The sequence below is a fragment of the Zonotrichia albicollis genome, chromosome 3 (genome assembly GCF_047830755.1).
Source record: "Zonotrichia albicollis isolate bZonAlb1 chromosome 3, bZonAlb1.hap1, whole genome shotgun sequence".
NCBI classification, from domain to species: domain Eukaryota; kingdom Metazoa; phylum Chordata; class Aves; order Passeriformes; family Passerellidae; genus Zonotrichia; species Zonotrichia albicollis.
Window position 1 is genome coordinate 52,749,835 of NC_133821.1, and position 19,409 is coordinate 52,769,243.

The following is a 19,409-nucleotide window of genomic DNA, read 5'->3' on the forward strand; positions in this document are numbered from 1 at the left end:
CAGTGGTTCATGTACTTATGCGCACTAAAATAAGGGGAATACATAAAGATCACCAGCTGCAATGATTGCTTCATTATATCTGCTATCCCTCTCTTTGTGTTTAGGATATCATCCCCCTCCCCTGAAGTGAATGGGGACAGAGGATTTTCACCATCTTCGCAAAGCTGCAGAAGGTGGCCCACAATTGAGTAAAAATGAGATTATTCCCTAGATTGTCCTTATTTTTCTGAAGTGGAAGAGCCCTTTGCCTGTTTCTGAAGGGTCTCTGCAGATTAACATGCAGCACAACATGAAGGCGAGCTCGTTAGAGCAAACTAAATTGGGGAAATTGCCTGAGCATTCAGAGCCAAGCCGGGGAATGGGATCACACTGTCCCACTATGAAGGCAGCAGGCACCAGGGGCAGAGCAGAAACCAAAGACACAGCTGGTACTTCAGTAAGTGTTTAGTCAGGGGAGTTGTGGCCATCAGTCAGTTCATTGTTAGAGTTCACTGTTATTTCCTGGAGAAGGAGATCTGGGGGAGCTCACAGCCCATAGGAGCACATCAAGGACCTGAGCTAGGAGCTCTCCCTTGCTGGTGTGTCCCAAACTCCCCTCTACTCCAGGCAAGTGTTTGAGCTTTCAAAAAATGAGGAGCTGAGTCATGACATGCTCCAGGTCTGGATTGCAATGGAGTGCACTCAAACCTTGCTCTTCCTCAGGAAGTGACTCCATATGTGTTTACATAAACACACAGCCCAACATGACGGGGCAAATATTACTCAAGGTTTTGCCATTTGCCTTTGGGGCAAGACTGAGCACAGCCATGGGGTCAAAAGGTCAGAAGGTTAGGAGGGGAAAGATGGAGGGTCTACAGACAACAAGTTGTTCCCCAATCTTTGTAATAAGTCTCAGTCCTACTCAATGCCCCCATGCGTCCACACAGGCCTGTCAGATGCCTGGTTGCAAAGTTCAGTCAGTTCATCATCAGATATGGAATAAACATAGCACTCTGGTTATCATTAATAATATTTATTTTGGAAAAATATTTTAAAAATGAATTTCTTCATTAACAAAACGGTAAAAAAAATCAAATAACATTTGCACAATATTCCATAAATACATTTATATACAAAAAAATATAGTCACATAGACCCGAAGTGCCTTTGTACATATTTACCAAAAATTTTAAATTATAAAAAAATGAACATCACAAAATACTCAAGCTTTACAATTATCATGAAAATATTTTTACAGATTCAAAAAAATAACACACTTTTTCTCACCTAGTAAAAACACATTTTAGTATCAAAAAAGACAATAAAGGCAGTGTTTGTGTCTCTAATTCAAGAAAAGACTGGCTCATAATAATCCAAAATATACACTTCAGGCAGTGCATGCTTCTTATGTAGTAATTAAGTCCATTCATTTAAATATATATAGAAAAGCAACTGACCATAGTGCAATGATAAAATTCATAAAAGGCAGTGCAACAGTAATCCTTGAACACAGACCCTTGCCTGGTGTCCATCTTGTTTCTTTATTTTGCAGTCACTTTGCTAACTTCAGTAGAGAACCAGCTCAAGCCTGAATTTAGTTTCTCAGCAGCAGTCAGTGAAGGAATCTATCTCCCATTCCTCTTTCAGCAGCATTCATTGGGGCACATCTCCTCTGAAATTGTTTTGAACAACCACCTTGCCATATGACCTCTGGTTTACACCTGGAAAGAGAAAACACAAGCAGAGATCAGGAGAGGTTAATGAAACATATGAAGAGGGCTGTAAGGCTGCAGAGGGTCAGGACTCTGCATAAAGCACACCAAGGAGTGAGTCAGCACACCTCAGCCATTGTACCCTAGTCTACAAAACTTGTCAAACCCACAACATGCACAGCAGCAAGTCACTGAGCTTGTCTTTACAACATCCACAGCATCATAAACTCAAGATGTCTGGATTTCAACAGGTACAAACCACTGTGTGGCATCATGGAAAAGAGTTTATGTGCCCTGGCATGTATTGGATGGGAGCTGCAGACTTTTCTCTGCTGTTCCAACCCTACTAACCTCAGTTGCTATGATGCACTCATCTTTCTCTTCTGATATGACATACACCGACTGGTACTTTGTGTCCTTTGAAGTGGAATATACTGAATCTGGTCGCTTTCTTTCAGAAGTATCACTATTGAACGCAAAAAGAGAAAGAACAAGTCAGATGACTGTTGCTTAAGGCTACCTATGAGATATACACTCCCCCTTCAAAGCCAAGCTGCCCCCTGCCCTCAGATGTGAGATACCTCTTTAGTTGTACTGCACTTTTTTCCTCTGCCTCTGAATCGTATGTTTCACACTTGGCTTCACATTTGCTGTGCTCCTCCTTAACTGAGTCCTCATTCTTGAGTTCATGCACCAAATTGTAATCCACTGATGGGTATCTGACTTTGTAACCATTTTTATCAGAGTTATCGCTGTGAAAGTCTACTTTCTTATTTGTGTTTTTAATCTGAGTGGCACCAATGACACTTATGGAAATGTCCTTCTCGCGCTGGCAGTTTGCCAGGTTATTCATAGTCTCGGTCTCACTCCTGCAGGCATCAGGCTGGTGGTGCCTCTTCTGCACTCGGAGCCTGACGCACACCACCACGGCAGCACAGCCCAGCAGCAGCATGAGGACCAGAATAATCCCAGCGCAGACGGCGATCCAGGGGAACTGGGAGTTCTGGCCTTCCGTGTACTTTTCAGTGAAGTCCACGATGACGGGGCCCTGCGGCGGCTCAGGGAGCAGGAACTGGCAGTTGAGGCCGCCGTAGCCCCGGGCACACTCACACACGTAGCGGTTGTTCCTCTCGTGGCAGGTGGCCCCATTGTGGCAAGGGTTGTGCTCGCATCTGCTCACCGGGGTGCTGCAGTTCTTCCCGTTGTATCCTGGGGGGCAGGTGCAGGAGTAGTCATTGATGCCATCCTGGCAGGTCCCTCCGTTGACGCAGGGGAAAGAGGCACAGTCGTCCACGTTGTCATCGCAGTGCCTCCCAGTGAAGCCAGCCTGGCACTGGCAGATATAGGAGTTGCCCAGATCCACACACTGGGCTCCTGCAACACAGCAAGGGGGAAGAGCTGAGTGGTGGGCAGCCAGACACAACAGCCCCCCACTTGCTGCTCTTGAGGCAAAAGGTATAACCAGCAGCTGAGGAAAGGTCAGCTTGACCTTTGACAAGTCTAATCCAACATAAAAAGCACATGTTTTTAAGAAAGATTTTTGTTAAGCAGATTTATTTTTCATTCTCAATTGTATTCCTTTTTTAACATTTCATTCAGCTTGAACCAGAACACTAGTCCGGGTCAGATTAACACCACATCTCGTGTTACAGAGTTTGAGTGGCAATGAATAAGGAGGATTACAGTACAGAAAGTCTTCACTAGTTTAATCAAAACAGGAAAATTACTGTTACCAGATTACAAGTAATAATGTTTAGCACTTGTGTGGCATTTGCATCCACAGACCTCTAAGACTCTTTGTAAAGGATTTGAAAGTATAATCTTCCACGTTTTCATGCATGAAGCTTCAGACCAACTTACTTGGCCATAGCCCCCCCATCAGAAAATACAATCTGAAGCAACGGCCCAAGCCATGCCCCTGCTTTCTCAGTAGAGATCCTCCTCCATCAAGTCAACTATTGACATGAGAAGGACTTTTTTACAAGAGGATATAGTGGTAGGGCAAGGCAGAACGGTTTTAAACTGAAAGAGAGCAGGTTTAGATAAGATGCAATGAAAAAATTCTTTACTATGAGAGAACAAGTTGCCCAGAGAAGTGGTGGATGTTCCATCCCTGGCAGTGTTCAAGGCCAGATTCGATGGGGCTTTCAATAGCCTGGTCTAGTGAAAGGTGTCTTTGCCCATGGCAGGGGTTTGGAACTAGATGACCTTTAAGGTGCCTTCCAACCCAGACCATTCTATAACTCTATGACTGGTCAGTGTGCCTTGATCAGTGTGCCTCGTTATGAACTCCAGACCAGACACCAAAGTAAGGGTATGCTGTTTGGCCTTACCATTAGCACAAGGGCTGGAACTGCAGTAGTCGATTTTCTTTTCACAGTTGAAGCCAGAATAACCCAGTGGGCAGCGGCAGCTGTAGCCCCCGTCAGGGTTGTCGGTGCAGCGCCCGCCGTTGAAGCACGGCCCGTCCGCACACGTCATGGCGCTCAGCTCACAGTTCTTCCCATAGAAGCCTGGGGGGCAGGTACAGGAGTAGCTGTTCTCCAGATCCTGGGGGAAGGAAACGAGAAACTATCAAAACATTGTCTGAACTTGCTCTGAAATCCAAAAAGGGATTTTAAAAATTAGTAAAACTGACATTAACTCCACCCTTGGAGGAGTTTAGCAAACAACTTACGGTGCAGCTTCCACCATTCTTGCAAGGGTTGGCGTCACATTCATTGATTTCAATCTCGCAGTTGGAGCCTGTATAGCCAGGTCGGCACGAACAAGTGTAGCTCCCCTGACCAGTGTTGGTGCACGTGGCACCATTCTTGCAGGGCTTGTGGTGAGTGCAGTAGTTCAGGTCTGTAAAAGATATATTTTCTTTTTTTAAAGAGAGCAGCCAATATGCTTGCTACTTTGCAAGACTAGCAGACAGTGGGCGAGCTGAAAATAGTTGCCTGCTTTCTGCATTTTAAAACAGATGCTCTGGCAAGGACTGAGAACTCACCCTGGTTGCAGAAGAGGCCACCCCAGCCTTCCTGGCAGTTGCACTGCCACGGCTGCTGACAGGTACCATGAAGGCAGCCTGGGTATCGGATGCACTCATCACAGTATCGCCCCTGCCAGCCCACTCTGCACCTGAAAAAAAAGATGACAAAAAATTCTCTTCAGATTTAGAATTCTCCCAGTTGGAAAGCCTATCACAAACTCTGCAAGCACACCGATGCCAGGGATGAAGTTTCCTAAAAGCCCTCGGTGATCCTTCATGTGAGAAAGTCACCAAGTCCAACCGTAGCATCAGCTTTCATCAGCCCTAGCTATTTCTTCCACTTCCTTAGGTAGACCCATGGTTCTGATAGTTAATTTGCTTACTCTAATAACAAAGAGCCAAATCCTACACACAGCACTGTAAACCCATTAGGTTAATATTAATGGCAGTGATGTTTGACTTATGGAATAATACTTTGATCTGGCATCAACTGGATATTTCAAATTTCCATCTAATATGATGAAAGGCCTTTAAACCAACCCTTCAAATGTCCAATGGCTTATTTAACACCAGAGCATCAACACTGAAAGACAAAGAAGGAAGCAGGAAGGGAGTGGAAAACTTACTTGCATTCCCCCGGCTTGTCGCATAAGCCGTGCTGCTCGTCACATCCAGGCAAACAAATCGCTGTAAACAAACCAAGCAGGGAAAGACATCAGCACTGGTGCCAAAACAATTCTCTTTTACAAGTCTGAGTCTGGGAGCACCTTGTGGGTGGGGAGTGAGTCCCTTTTACTGGGTTGGGGCAGTTAAGCGCAGCTGAATTAATCTCTGGAGTCTGAAGGAGTATTGATCTTGCCCCGTAACTGGGCACTTTACTTATCACCAGGGATGAGCATTCTTCTTAATACAGTTGCACACAGACAAAAGAGGGCTCACAATTGCTCCCTTCCCCACAGCCCCTCACCCCCCTTCCCTTCCCAGTGAGGGTCAGAAGTCCTTTTTTCCAATTCTATGCACACAGCTCCACCTCTTAATATCCCCCGAAAGTGTGTGTGCAGATAAGAGTGGACAGCTGGTGTGCAGGGTGCCAGTGCAAGACAGCTGCTCTATTGTCTATTCTCTCCCAGCAGCTGCCCCACTGCAACAATACCCCGGCCCCGGAGCCAATGGGGCCGGCGGCCGGCCACCGGGCAGCCTATCCCTGCCCACAGCTAATCTATGGCACGCGCGTGATTTCGCTGCAAAAAAACTTTTTTTTTTTCTTATTCAAATAAATAAGTCTAAAGTTCTTCCTCCCTCCCTCCTTCCCCCCTCTGCCCTGCTCCGAAAAGGGGCGGGTGGGTGGGTGCAGCCCTGGTAAAAGAGGTAAGCGGGCCAGCGGGAGGGAGGATGAGAGAAGGGAAAAAAGGGACTTCTGCTCATTACTTTGCCTGGTTATGGAACTCATTAAGCAGGCACTGCAAAGTTTTAATTCAACAAAGCCAGCCGGAGACAATGGCATGCGAGGGGAAGGAGGGGGGAAGAAAAAGAAAGAAAGAATCAGTGCTGATAATCAGATCGCCTCCAAGTTGGAAAGAATGGAGCTGGGGGCAAGGCAACGGGAAGCAATCTGCGACTGGCAGCTCCACTCACTAACGGCAAAACATTCTTTTTGCATGCACACATAAACACATATCCCCTGCCTAGTAGGTTTGTGTCAGTGCTATAAGCTGGTTTTTTTTTTCTGAGAGGGAAAACACAGCAGAGAACGTACGTCAAGAAAGTAAGTCAACGTAAGTCAAGAAAGATGGACAGCCTTCTGCTTCGCTGTCGGAATAGCAGAGATGTACAGGCATTCAAAAGTGCTGACAGCCCCAAAAGAGCTCATTATCAAAATGCTTCCTTTTTCCCCACCCCTTGACACAACTGGGCTAGGCACTTTTGATCATAGGAAAGGTTGTAACTCTCATTTAAAACACTATCAAAGAAAATGCAAGCCCCTTTGCCTGCTGTTTATTGTACAACATCTTACCGTGAACTCCTAAAAGCATCCTAGCACTCACTAACAGTGTGAATAATCAATCAGGAATGGTTTGATAGCAGCTCAGCTGAGACCACAGTGTAGGTGGGTTTAAAGAGAAACAAAAACACAACAAGAAGAAAGCTGAGAGGCTGCTTTGCAGCCTGGAACTGTTTTCTTCCTGCCTGCCTGGCCCTTGGATGACGGCAGAGGAGCACTGGCTCAGTACGTCATCTGCCAGCGTATTTCAGACCCATGTATACACACAAACAGGGAATGCCGTCACAGGCTGCAGCAGGGGCTCTGTGTGCACATTTGGGTGTACACTGCTATGGATCTACAAAGGGCGGAATCTCATACAACTGGAAAGTATCTGACATCCTGGACTATCCTGTCTGTGATCTGCTTACTGTCCCAGCTTTTCCTGCTGTACCAACACACCACATTCCTCAAAAACTTCAAGCTCTGGGGTATGTTTCATGTCCCTCACTACTTTATTGATATTAATTATCATGGCAATGGGACAGAAGAGAGATGAGGAATAAGTTGAACGTTCTCGTGGCCCCATGTGCAGAAATTGTTAGTGGCAGCATATAAGTACCCCAAATGAGAAATGTGCAGTCTAAAAGCCATAGAGAATGTCTTGGAATTCCCGATATTTTTCTTAATACAAGACCACAGAGGATCAGACCATAGCAAGCCTACCCACAAGGCTGTCACATGGATATTGCCAAAGCCTAGCTCCCTCCCCTGAAACTATGTACCCTGTAGGTGATGATATCAAAGTTGTGTGGCTGGAGGGTGGATAGGTATAAAAAGTAGTCCTGATATATTTTAATAAATCCTCAAGCAACTGCTGAACATTTTGCTTCCAGATTAAATGATCTAAAGCAAATGAGCAAGAGTGTAGTGTTGGCACTGACATTTTGTTGGCTTGAGAAGGGGCTGTCTGCATTAACTTTCTGTGGCAATGCTGACATCTCCCATCCCTCACACTGGTAAGGCTTGGGCACAGAACCAGACATCCATCCGCCATTGCTTGGTTCTCCCTCCCCATGGGGCCTGATGTCAGAGAATCAGCCCTCCACCAACCCCAAGTGCTCAGGAGACACTGCTGCAAGGGGCACCCAAGGAGACAAGGAGGTGACACTTACGCTCAGTGCAGTACTGGCCTTTCCAGCCCGGGTTGCAGACTTTCTCGCCACGCTCTCCACAGGTGAAGTGACCAAAGGCATCATCCCGGGGCCGGCAGAAGACAGAGCAGCCTTCTCCGTAGTAGTGCTCGTCGCACACGAAGCGATAGGAGTACTTGAGGTCGGTGCGGCCGCTGCTGTGCAGGTCCTGGGACCACTCTTCACCCACTGCCAAGTGTCTCTGGGTGGCCAGGCGGCTGATGAGGCGCTCAGGGTTTTCTGTGGGGAAGTGGAGAGGAGAGTGGTTAGAGAGCCCAAAGCAGGCAGGGCACAGGGGGTCTCTGGTGGGAGGGGAGCTACAGAGGCAGGATGACATGGCTGCATGCCAACAGGTTGGCCTCTGTTGCCACAGCTCTACTGTGGAGGAGAATGTGCTACACACTGAGAGAAAAGGGACAAAATAGGGTTGCAGGACTGGGATTATTACAGGGAAAAGTGTGTTTCAGGACACTTACCAGTGGTGAGGTCATCAGGTGAGTCCGTATGCAGAGCCTCAATGATGAGCGAGAAGGTGCCCTGTGAAAAGAAGGAGACACAACCGACCAGGAGCGCATGAGAGCAGGTAGGCCCAAGGGACAGTGCCACCATTCCCCAGGAGTCAGCAGTCATTATCCCCCTCCCATCTTCACACTTCAAGGGGATTGGTGGCCTCTTGGAATGGCACGGGACGGGACGGGATGGATATGTGCCGCCCCTCCAGCATCGCCCCCCACTTACGGGCCAGGTGAAGCCGAAGGGGAAGCGGATGGGATTGCTGAAGGCGGGGTCGGCACCGCCCGCGCCGTCGGGGACGCTGAAGGAGTTGGCGCCGAGCACGGGGGTGATGGCGCTGCCGTAGGTGCAGGGCGGCTCGGGGGACACGCTGGCCTGGTAGTGCTTGAGGCAGACGCGGAAGAAGGTCTTGCAGTCGCACTGCTGGAGCCCGCCGGCGCCGGGGCCGCCCCCGCGGCAGCAATTGCGGTTGCTGAGCAGCCCCTTCTTATTGACAAACTCCTGCAGCTTCAGCTCGAAGACCCCGGAGGAGCCGACCTGCGGGGCGGGGACAGCGGCCGTCAGCTCCCGAGCAGCCCGCTCCCCAGCCCGGCCCCGGTGGGCACCCCCTGCCCGCTCCTTACGGCTGCAAGCGGCAGCGACAGACCCCGGCATCCCGGCGGGACCCCTGGTGCCGGGACCCCCCTGGTGCCGGGACCCCCCGGTGCAGGCATTCCTATCCCCGGCATCCCCGCGGGACTCCCCGGTGCAGGCATTCCTGTCCCTGGCATCCCCGGGGCAGGGACCCCCCGGTGCAGGCATTGCTGTCCCCCACGCCGCGGGCACTTACCTGGCAGCGGCTCAGCAGCACCGAGAGGACGGCGAGCGTCAGCAGGAACCGACCTCCCATTTTGGAGGTGCAGCTCTGGTGCCCTCGCTTTCCTCCCCCTTATCTTCTCGTCAGAGGGAAAAGGGGAAAGTGTCTTTCGGGATAAGGGAAAAAACACAGCGGCCAAAGCCGCTCGTCCCAGCAGAGCTGGAAGAGTTAGTGTCACGGTCTCCTTCTTTCAGGAGTGTCTCTGACTTTTTTTCCCTTTTGCCGATACCTCTAAATGTAGTCTGTCGGCAACTGACAGCTCTTTCGGATGGCAAAAGAAAAAGAGAGGAAAAAAGGACGGGGAAAAAAATAATATTTATCTGTTAAACTCTTTTTCTTTCGCAATCCACGATGGTCCTCCTTTTCTCCAGGAAGAAAAAATAAAAATAATAAAATAAAAGCAACTTAATTCCCAACAGAGGCAGAGAAAATGCTTCCCAAGGAAGATTAAAAATTGGCGATCTGGAAATCCCTGCAGAGGCAGCGGCGGAGGCAGCGGCGATAATTCCCGGGGCGGTGCGATTCGGGAGCGGCTCTGCGCGGCTGCGCTCGCCCAGCGCACGTCGGGGCTGGTGGGTGTCAAACAGCAGCGGTGGCGGGCAGGTCACGTCGGAGCCTTGATCCCCTTTTTCTTTTTTTTTTTCTCTTTTCCTTTTTTTTTTTTTTTTTTTTTTTTTTTTTTTTTTTTTTTTTTTTTTTTTTTTTTGCAAAGGAAGCGAAGCTCTCCTTCCTTGTTGTGGGTTTACTTTTGTTTTGAGAGGAATCCCAGCCAACAAAAATAAGCTCGTGTCTCAACAGCAGCGAACAGAGCGTGTCCGGGTGTGCTCCTACGGGGGAGGGGGTGCCTGCTCTGCGCTGCTGCGCTCCGCTCCGTGCCGCGGCTCGGCTCGGTTCGGCTCGGCGGCTCTCTCCGAGGGTGAAGCGCTAAGGATCTGCCTCTCCTTGGGCGCCTGCCGCCCTTATATCCCGCCGGCCGACTGCATGCCTAATGAGATGCAAATGAGCAGCCCCCCAATCTGGCTAGAGCTGTCACAAAGGAGCCACTTTTCCCTACCCTCCTCTCAATGGATCGCCAAATGGTCAGTGAGCTGTAAAATGTGCAATCCTCCTCCCCCTCCCCTTCGCGCTCACAAAACGTGTTCATTTACATTCCTGCAAATTTGGTAACCGCAAGAATCCCCCTTCTGCTCCGGCGAGAGGGTAACACCCCCTCCGCACCGGGGAGAGGCAGTGCAACACGCTCCGGCCAGAGAGCAGCCCCGGGGACGGCGGGCTGTAATTGCCTCTTGGAACGCGCAGAGCAGCCGCCGTGACCCCAAAAAGTGACTCGGTGATCGTGACTACTTCAAGGGGCTTCTCCGGCGTTAAAGGGACGAGGGAGGTGGGAGCCATCGAACCACAGCGAGGGGAGTCCCATCCCATGAGATTCACACTGCATTTACCCTGGCGGAACCGGGGTAATTGGGGAGGGGGACAACGAGCGTGGACGAAGTGACCGGGGGTTCGCTCCTCCCGAGGCTCCGCTCACGGCGCGCATCCCGCCGGCGGAGGAGCGGGGGATCCTGGGGGTCCGGCGGCGAGGCAGGACGCGGGCGGGCTGGTGGCGGGGACTCGTGGAGGGGACCCGTTTGCGGGGCTCCGCGGGTCCCGTCCCCGCCACCACCGCTGCCGGAGAGAGCCGCTCGCTGCGCCCGGGTCCCGCACCCCTCTATGATTATTATCATCATCACCAGCAACCTCTCCCTCTCCGTCTCTCTCTCTCCCCCTCTCTCTTTTTTCGTCCTTCAGCTTAGTAAAAAGTGAGTTTGGTGTGTGTCGTTCGCGTGGCTGTCATTAAGGCCGTTTGTTATTGTGTGAGGGCTGAATCAGTTAGCTCTTTGTGCTCTCAGCTGTATGGTAATGTAGACAGCACCTGCTCCCTGCACAATGCGAGGGAGAGAAAGAGCTCCCCTCGGCGCACGCTACTGCCTCTACAACAATGTCCGCACATTTTTTAAAGAAATCCCTTCCAGCACTTCCCCCCTCCGCAACACACATACACACACACTCACATATGCGCACAAAATAAACTAGCCCGAATTTACACCAGTCGTCACCTTTATAATTTTTTTACGTGCCCATTAGACAGTACAACTTTTGTTTTGATCCTTAAAATATGGAAAAGAGTTTACTGGTGCGGTGAAAAAGGGATAGAGACTGTTACCATTTGGGCTACTTCTTAATGATGGATGGAAGCAGGGGATAAAAGTTGGAGGGCAACCCTGGCATGTCACTCGAAGCAGGGTTTTCCACTTTGTTTAGGCCCTCTGTTTAAACACCTTTGGTAGGCGCAGGCGGATTCATTAGGATGCAAGGTGTAACTGTCTCTGTAAATGTCATTTTAATTGTAACAGATCATTTCAACACAGATTAAGCTTGTGTGCGAAAGGAGAGGATTTGGCTACAATAACCTCACTGTAGGTATGCCGTGCTAAAAGCCTTATTATGGCGACTTTATTGGGTTGAAACGTGCATTTGCATGGCAAAATGTGGCTTCCATTGAAGCAGATGTCTTGATCACAAATTATCTTACAATGCGCTAGGAAAAAAAAAATCTTAAAGACTTCTTAAAGTAAAAGCATTGAGTAATACCAATTAAAAGAAAATCACTAATGAGTTCATTCAGCCCAGCTCTTCTTGACTGTTCCAGGACTGTAGCTGCCCACATTCATTTACTGGAGGATTGTGGCACCTACCCCAAACCCAGGCCACCTACTCCAACCCTTGGTACAAGCATCCAGATCTTGGCAACATTTTGCTACTCAGCATACATCCTTTACAACAAATTGTAGTCAAACGAGCCATCTACACCCAGGTGCTTTTCCTCTCACCTCTCCCCGCCCCTCGACGCATAAGCAAAAGTTTAAAATGTACAGGAATGTTTGGGTTTGATTTTTTTTTTTCTTTTTTACCCCGGAGTTGTGTCTGGGCAGAGGGGTGACCACGATCCCGCAGGCATGGTGAGAGGACGTAGGGAAGCGGCCCAGGAGGGAGCGGAGCGGGTCCCCGGAGGCCCGGCCGCCCGCCCCCGCCGTGCCCGCCCTCAGCAGCGGGGAGCGGGGGCGCGCATCCCGCCGCAGCGCCGGTCTCCACTGCACATTGCTTTTGCCACCTAGCGTCAACATCTTTTCAAGTGGCTTGTCGCTGCTTCGCAAACTTTGCTGCGGCGTTATCCCCGGGAAAAAGAGAGAGGGGGGAAACATCACTTCGTATGAGGTTTACTAAGCGAGTAGGGCGGGGAGGGCGGGGGTCAGCGGCAATATCTTTCTTGAAATTTGGGTGGTGGCCCGTCGGCGGAGGCGAGAAGTGATATATCAACGCGGATCTTTTAATCTACGAGAGATAGAAAGTTGGTCCATTAGCATCTCCTTGCTTAAAAAACTGGAAATAAAAAGTTACACGCGCGAGGGCTTTAACCTAGCGATGGGGAAAAAAAAAACCAAACCGAAAAAACTTGCCCCCAAATCCTTAACAACCCCCCTTCGGTACCGGGTATTTGTTAAATTGACGTGGCACAGATTTCTCGATTACCGCTGCTGAGCGTGACTGAAAGGCGCCGTGAGAGCCGGCAGGATCCTGCCCACGGCGCTCATTCTTCTCTGGCTTAATTTATGCCACGCGATTCTGTATTGGGGAAATCAAGCAGAAAGCTCCTTTTTCTGCTTTTTTCCCCCCTCTCCCTCTCTCTTTCAGATGCTGGACTAACGGGGAGACTGTTTAACTTAAGTGTTTCTATAGGAGGCTGTTGTAGTTTAACTCCTGCCCACCAGTAGCTGAGGCGAACAAAGGAGGGACTCGAGGTCTAACTATTCATCCATTCTCTGCACTTTAATTTTCATTGATTTCGAAGACAAGGGGAGCCCTTAGGGATTCTCGCTGAAGGGGGATGACACGCCTTTAGACGCGATCAGCCCCCCAGCCAGCCATCTGCTCCCAACCAAATGGCGCTTTTTCGCTCCCAACCGCGTGTCTCCGCACCGCGCTCGCCCGCCGCCCCCCGCCGCCCCCGCGCTGTTCGCCGTGCCCGCGCACCGCCACCGGCCCCCGCTGCCGGGCACGGCCGCCCGGTCCGGTCCCGTCCCGTCCCGTCCCGCCCGGCGCCCTGCGCGGCCGCCCCCGCCCCTCGGGTGAGCGGGCGGCGGGACCCCCGGGGGCGGGCGCGGGGAGCGGGGCCCCGCCAGGGCGCGGTGACCCCGCACGGCCGGGACGCGGCGGGCCCGGCCCCGCCTGCCAGCGGCTCGCTGGGGCTGGTGGGGCATTGTGCTCTCCCTCCCTGCCCCTAACTGAGACCCTTCCCGCAACGCCGGCCCCCTCTCCTGCTCCGGCGAGTATTTACGGTCGCGCCGCGGACCAGCGCGGCCGAGAGCTCCCCATCAGCCGCAGCTTTTATTTCTAAGGGAGCCAGATTATGGGAAAAGTCACTTCAAAAGGGGGGTGGGTGGGATATGTGCGTATATTAATTAGGGCGACGCGCTGCCATCGCTGGCGTGCAACACTGATTTTTCCCGGGACGGAGGGCTCCGGGCATATGGCGAACGGTGCCCCGGCGGAGGGACGTGAACGTGTGGAGCTATGTGTAGTCGAGTGTGCATAATATTTTAATTAGATCTTTAGTCCCTACGGAGGTATGTGTGCGCGGCTGCCCCTCCGCCGCACGCCCCTTCACCTGTTCCTCCGGGCCGGGCCGGGCCGTGCCGTGCCGGGCGGGAGGGGATGGGGAGCGAGGGGAGGGCAGGCAGGGTGCCGAAGGGCCGGGTCTCCGGCTCCCCCGGGCTCGGCGGCGTGACCGGGGGTGCTGGCGCTGCCCCGGGCCCCGCCGCCGGGCGCCCGACCCGAGGCGGCTGCGTGACGGGCGCGGAGGGGCCGCGGTGCCGGACGGGCGCTCCGCCGCCCTTGCCGTGTGCGGGGAGGAGGATTAAGAAGTTTAGCGTGTAGGTTAGCCCAAAGTTGCAAAGGCATGTGCTGATTAGAATAAGAAAGGGCAGTCGCGTGGCTCAGCTGGCACACAGCGAGGCCAGATGATAGATAAGCAGCTCAGGGTCTTCCCTTCCCCCCAGCCCCCTTTTTGAAATCGCAAATCATCTGCTCTGGCCCTATCCTAGCCCCTCATTTTCATTACAATGGTTGTGTGTTTACCTGTGATCCGGGGACGGGGCATTCCTTTGTCTCCCGAGGAGATTACCGCAGCCAGCTGCTCTCCAACCCTTCCCTGGGCAAATCCCGAAGTGGCCCCTATATGTGTTTTACTGATTGCACACGAGGAGAAAGCCAGATACCCCCTCCCCCCCGCCCCGGCCCCGTTTCTCTGCGCTACTTGTTTGTTTGGGTTTGCTCCCTGGCTCGCTTCCGACGGGATTTAGCTTGTGGGAAACTAAGAGGGATAAAATTGATCACTCGTGTGCGTGAGCTGTCATTGCTCCCAAAGTCGGAAGGGTGAAGGGCTGCTTACCTCCGCCCGGGCGGCCAGAACCACGGGACCCCCCAGGGAACGACAGGACAAAAGGGGTTCGGGGAAATAAGGCTTCCCCCCTCCTTGCCCTCCCTTAGCCCTCGGGTTCCCCCCCCTCACCCACCCCGGCCTGGGACATAACTTTTCCCGAAACCTCCTGTGGGTGCCCTGAGCTGGGCAGGTGCCATTCCTTCCCCTGCCCCTGCTCTGGGACACGCAGTTTCAAAGGCTCTTCCTGCCTGTGCCCCTCTTGGGAAGCACCTCGGCCTTGCATTTGGAGTGCCGGCATCTTTGCCTGCCTTTAAATTCAAGGATACTCAAGGTCTTCACCACATCAGAAGCCACCGAACATGTCTGAACTAGAAAACCTTCTGAAGTGCCTTACCACATTAAATATCCCTTGATCCTGATATTTATCCTGCACCCCAGCACCCCTTTTGCCCTGCAAAGCGAGGCCAGTGCAACCCCATGCAGCACTGAGGCCTGGCTTGTCTTGGCAGCAGGGTCACAGAGGGAGGGTGAACCATAGGACTTAGATCGTGTACAGGTGATAAAAAATGGGATGGCACTCCTCAAAAACATGCTCTGCATAGCAGCTACGAGATTCTGTTGGATGGCTGGAAAGATCCCGTTCTGCTACCAACTTCAGTAGCAATATTCACTGTCTCTGCCAGTTCTTGTAGGAAAACTTTTGCTCAGCATTATTAAACATCATCTTAAGCCACAACTATAAATAGTAGCTGCAAACCGCCACTCCAGCACAGGTCACTCTCTAGAGCCCTGTGACAGCACAGAGTGCTGCTGCACTGTGTTGCATTTCATGCATGAAGGGTTTTTATGTTCCCCCCCTTTGCACAGTGTGTGCATCTTGTGCACTGTACGCTGGCTGCAGTGCAAAACTTGCTGCTAATAAACTTTGGGGGAGGAGAGGGGGCAGCAGTTTGATTACGTGCTTCCAGAGCTTTCCAAGCCACTTCCAATTTGTGCAGTTTTTATTTCTTTCTTCATCTCTCCGTGTTCAGGGTAGGCAGGGGGTAGGAGAAGGTGCGGGCAAAAACTACTCTGCAGAAGGTGATTATGAGAAAGAGGATGGGTATGGATGGGGCGGGCCTGAGCTTTTGGAAATGCTCTCCCCTTTTCTGAGAGCATCTGCCCGGAGACGAACAGATGTGGGCACCTGCGGTGACAGGCCACATATGCTCCGTCCTATTCACAGGCATTCAGACACAGCCACAATGGTGAGGCTTTGTGCACTCGGAGTCACCAAATATATTAATCTGCACTCCCCAGTGCACCGCTCTCTTTAATTTTTCACCGGCAATAACATCTGATCTAATCTTCCCATGGGCTCCCCCGTGTCCCTCTTGCCCCTCCCGGAAAGATGTGAAGTTATTCAGGTCCCCACCTGTTGCCGGCGGGCTGCGAGCGGGTCTCGCTGCCGGCCCGCACCCAGGGCGTTATCCCGGGATAACGTGCGGCCCGGGAGACAACGGGGGTTCCCCTCTGCTGGCAATCGGCCCAATTAAAAACGAACCCGCCCCCCGCCAAAGGTCGCGCTGTCCGGGGGGACATAAATCTCCCGAGTGCGATTCGGGGGGGTTTGAAGCGATTTCGGTGCGCGACGCTTTCATGTCCCCCGCCCCGTCCCCCCGTGCCGGCCGGGTTTGTTCGGGGGCACAATAGCCCCTCCGACCCCATTGTAGCCGTACAAAGCCCAGGGACCGCAGCCTGCGGGCGGGGACAGACGCGGTTGCCAGCGCCAGCCAGTCCAGTGGCACGGCCCGACCCCTCACAGGCACGGCCCGGCCCCTCAAGGGCACCGCCCGGCCCCTCCACAGGCCCGGCTCGGCCCCTCACGGGCACGCCCCGCCCTGCCGCCTTGCGCAGGCGCGGCCCCGCCCTCCCCGCGGGAAGCGGAAGCGGCGCTCGGGTCAGTGCCAGGCGGCGGGGCCGGGGCCCGGGACTCCCCGGGACTGGGCCGGGCGGAGCGGGGCGGGGCGGGGCGCCGGGTCCCGGGGTCCCGGTCCCGGTCCTGGGGTGCGCGGGCAGCGCGGTCCGGGAGCCTTACGGACTCCGGGGCGAGGGACTCGGCCCTGCCGGGGCTGCACGCGGTGGCCCCCGCACTCTGCGAGGTCCTTTTCAAGCCAGACTGTGATTAAAGAGGGTGGCATTCAGAATTCGGTCTTTAACTGATAGGTTTCGGGAATGCTTTTAAAAGCTGTCTAATCACTGTAGTTTGTAAACTCACTTTCCTTTACCTTTTGAATACTGTAAGCTTGTATATTTCTAAATAAAAAACCAAAATCTGTCCTCGTTTTTCTTGTATTGTGTTCTTCTCTATACGCTATTAACCTGAAATCTCCCTCACTGGGGATACTCAAGAACCGTCCAAACGCAATCCTGTGCTGTGTGCTCTAGGATGGCCCTGCTGGAGTAGGCAGGTTGGACTCATGGTTCCTTCCAGCCTTACTCATTCAGTGTGAATGAATGAGTGAATTTTGTTTGGTCATACTTACCAGAATTTTTTGATACTTATATTTTTCACTGATATAAAAGCCAGAAGTGGAAGGGAAAATGAATGACTACCTATGTTCGGTTTGCAGAGGGGGTGTAAACTCTTTCAAATTGTTAAAAGCTGGCATACAGCAATGAACTATCAGCAAATGCAGAAAAATAACAGTTCTGTTTCCAAGCAGCTTTTAAAAGTATTATTGTAGAATTTCATTGTTTTCCAGTATTGCATCTTAGAACATTGTTTTTATTTCTCTTCTTTCAGACCGCTGTGAGTTTTGGAGATCAGCCATGGGTGTTAGAGGCTTGCAGGGATTTGTGGCAAGAGTATGCTCACATGCGTGCCAAACGGTAGATCTGAGACAAATGGCAGAAAAGCATCGCATTGATCATCCTGACTGCCCTCCTGTTATCGTGGTAGATGCCATGAGCTGTGTTAGACACTGGTACACTCCAGAATCCTGGGTGTGCGGTGGCCAGTGGCGAGAGTACCTTGCTGCTTTAGAGGATTTTATCAATGCTTTTACGGCAGCTGGTATCAAGTTGGTGTTCTACTTCGACGGGGTGGTAGAAGAGAAAAAGAGAGATGAGTGGATCAAACGGAGGATGAAGAATACTGAGGAAATAGCCAGATTATTTCAGTTTATCAAGACTAACAGGATACAGCCAGGGAGAGAAATGTTTGTTCTTCCTTCAGCTCTGCCTACTTTTACCCGTTATGCCCTGAAATCACTCGGTCAAAAAACAGTCTGCACGTTGCAAGAGGCAGACTTTGAGGTGGCTGCATATGGTTTGCAGCACAAATGTATAGGAATTCTGGGGCAAGATAGTGACTACCTCATCTATGACACATGTCCCTACTTTTCCATTGAGAACCTGCATTTGGACAGACTGGTCACTGTTATGTACTCTCGAGAAGTCCTTTGCCGTGTGCTGGGTATTAGTTTGGCGCACCTTCCTCTCTTTGCGTGCTTGCTTGGCAATGATATTGTTCCAGAAAGCATGTTGGAAGGATTTTGGAACAAATGTTTAACCAAGAGTTCCCACAGGAGCTGCAGCTACAGCAGAAGAGCAGACATACTGATGTCTGTAGCAGATTACATCTCAAAAATTCCATGCTCTTACAGCAGCCTGAAAAAGTTGGAAGAGATTCTACCTCTGGGATCAGACAAGACATTGCTCTGCAGAGGAGTGAGTTCCTACCTTTTGCCTGGGCAGAAGTCTCCATGGGTTCCTTACAATGAAACAATTTGTCAAATGTTATCCCTTCAACAACAATCACCCCTCTGTCAAGATAAAGAAATCTTTCAGGTAACTTATTTTTTAAACCTTAATGATCACTTCATTGCCATGACTAGTTAATGGAAGTTAGTAATGGGTACATCAATCCTATAGATTTCAATTTGCTTGTGCAGGAATCTTTTGTCTGTTAAGTAGAGCTCCAGTTATGATTATTGCATGCATTAATATGATCACAGATGCAGCACATTTAATAAAATGTAGTTTCTCTCATTTTGGAATGGCAGCTAGGTCACATAATGGGGAGCAGCTCCTGTCTAGGCCAGCACCTGGACACAGAAACGTACTTCCCATGTATTATATGATTTCCCATGTTAATATAATTTGTGTATTGACTTGGTTTTTACTTTGAGAGCCCACAGGTCAGCCATAAGCTGGTCAGTGATGGGCTTGGTTGTGCCTTGCAGTGGAGGTATCAAAGGTAGCTGTGCTAAGAATGCTAGAAGTTGAAATTGCTTGTGGTGGAGACGTGGAAACTCCTGCAGAATCATGTCGTAGAGTTATAGAATGGTTGGGGTTGGGACTAAAGATAACCTAGTTCCAAACCCCTGCCCTGAGCAGAGAGACTTCCATTAGACCAGGTTACTCAGAGCCCCATCCAACCTGGCCTTTAATACTTCTCTTGCCAACCTGGTCTAGTGCCTCACCACCTTCACAGCAAAGGGCTTCTTCTTAATATCTAATCTAAACCTACTTTCTGTTGGTTTAAATCCATTGCCCCTCGTCCTGTCACTTCACACCCTTGTGAAAAGTCCCTCTCCAGCTCTTTTGTAGCCCCCTTTAGGTATTTGAAGGCAGCTCTAAGGTGTCTCCAGAGCCTTGTCTTCTCCAGTTACACAACTCCAGCTCTCTCAGCCTGTCCTCATAGCAGACATATTCCAGCCTTCTGATCACGTTTGCAGC

General features: G+C 51.2%; 2 protein-coding genes across 3 annotated transcripts in view; one reads left to right on the forward strand and one right to left on the reverse strand.

Annotated features, from left to right (window-relative positions):
* Positions 1-1,038: 1,038 nt before the first annotated feature.
* On the reverse strand, positions 1,039-10,297 carry DLL1 (delta like canonical Notch ligand 1). Its single transcript, XM_074537447.1, has 11 exons — positions 9,182-10,297; positions 8,578-8,889; positions 8,316-8,376; positions 7,822-8,079; positions 5,292-5,352; positions 4,684-4,814; positions 4,369-4,538; positions 4,025-4,241; positions 2,273-3,065; positions 2,043-2,157; positions 1,039-1,700 (listed from the first exon to the last, which is right to left on the reverse strand). Exons 1-11 carry the CDS (start codon positions 9,239-9,241, stop codon positions 1,695-1,697), a joined length of 2,184 nt encoding a protein of 727 aa, XP_074393548.1. The 5' UTR covers positions 9,242-10,297; the 3' UTR covers positions 1,039-1,694.
* A 6,261-nt stretch (positions 10,298-16,558) lies between these two features.
* Positions 16,559-19,409, forward strand: part of FAM120B (family with sequence similarity 120 member B) — a 48,757-nt gene continuing 45,906 nt past the window's right edge. Inside the window, exons 1-2 of one of the 2 annotated variants that reach the window (XM_005491121.4) lie at positions 16,559-16,626; positions 17,473-18,518. In XM_005491121.4, the coding sequence (XP_005491178.1) occupies positions 17,499-18,518 (1,020 nt within the window). In that variant the 5' untranslated portion in view covers positions 16,559-16,626; positions 17,473-17,498. The remainder of the gene's footprint in view (positions 16,627-17,472; positions 18,519-19,409) is intronic. The other variant, XM_074537448.1, reaches the window with a different exon arrangement.

Coding starts and splice junctions, on each gene's coding strand:
- DLL1 (XM_074537447.1), bottom strand. CDS start 9,241: ATGGGAGGTCGGTTCCTGCTGACGCTCGCCGTCCTCTCGGTGCTGCTG. Junction 4,242..4,368: donor AGAATGGTGGAAGCTGCACC/GTAAGTTGTTTG, acceptor TCCTTCCCCCAG/GATCTGGAGAACAGCTACTC. Junction 2,158..2,272: donor AGTGCAGTACAACTAAAGAG/GTATCTCACATC, acceptor TGCGTTCAATAG/TGATACTTCTGAAAGAAAGC.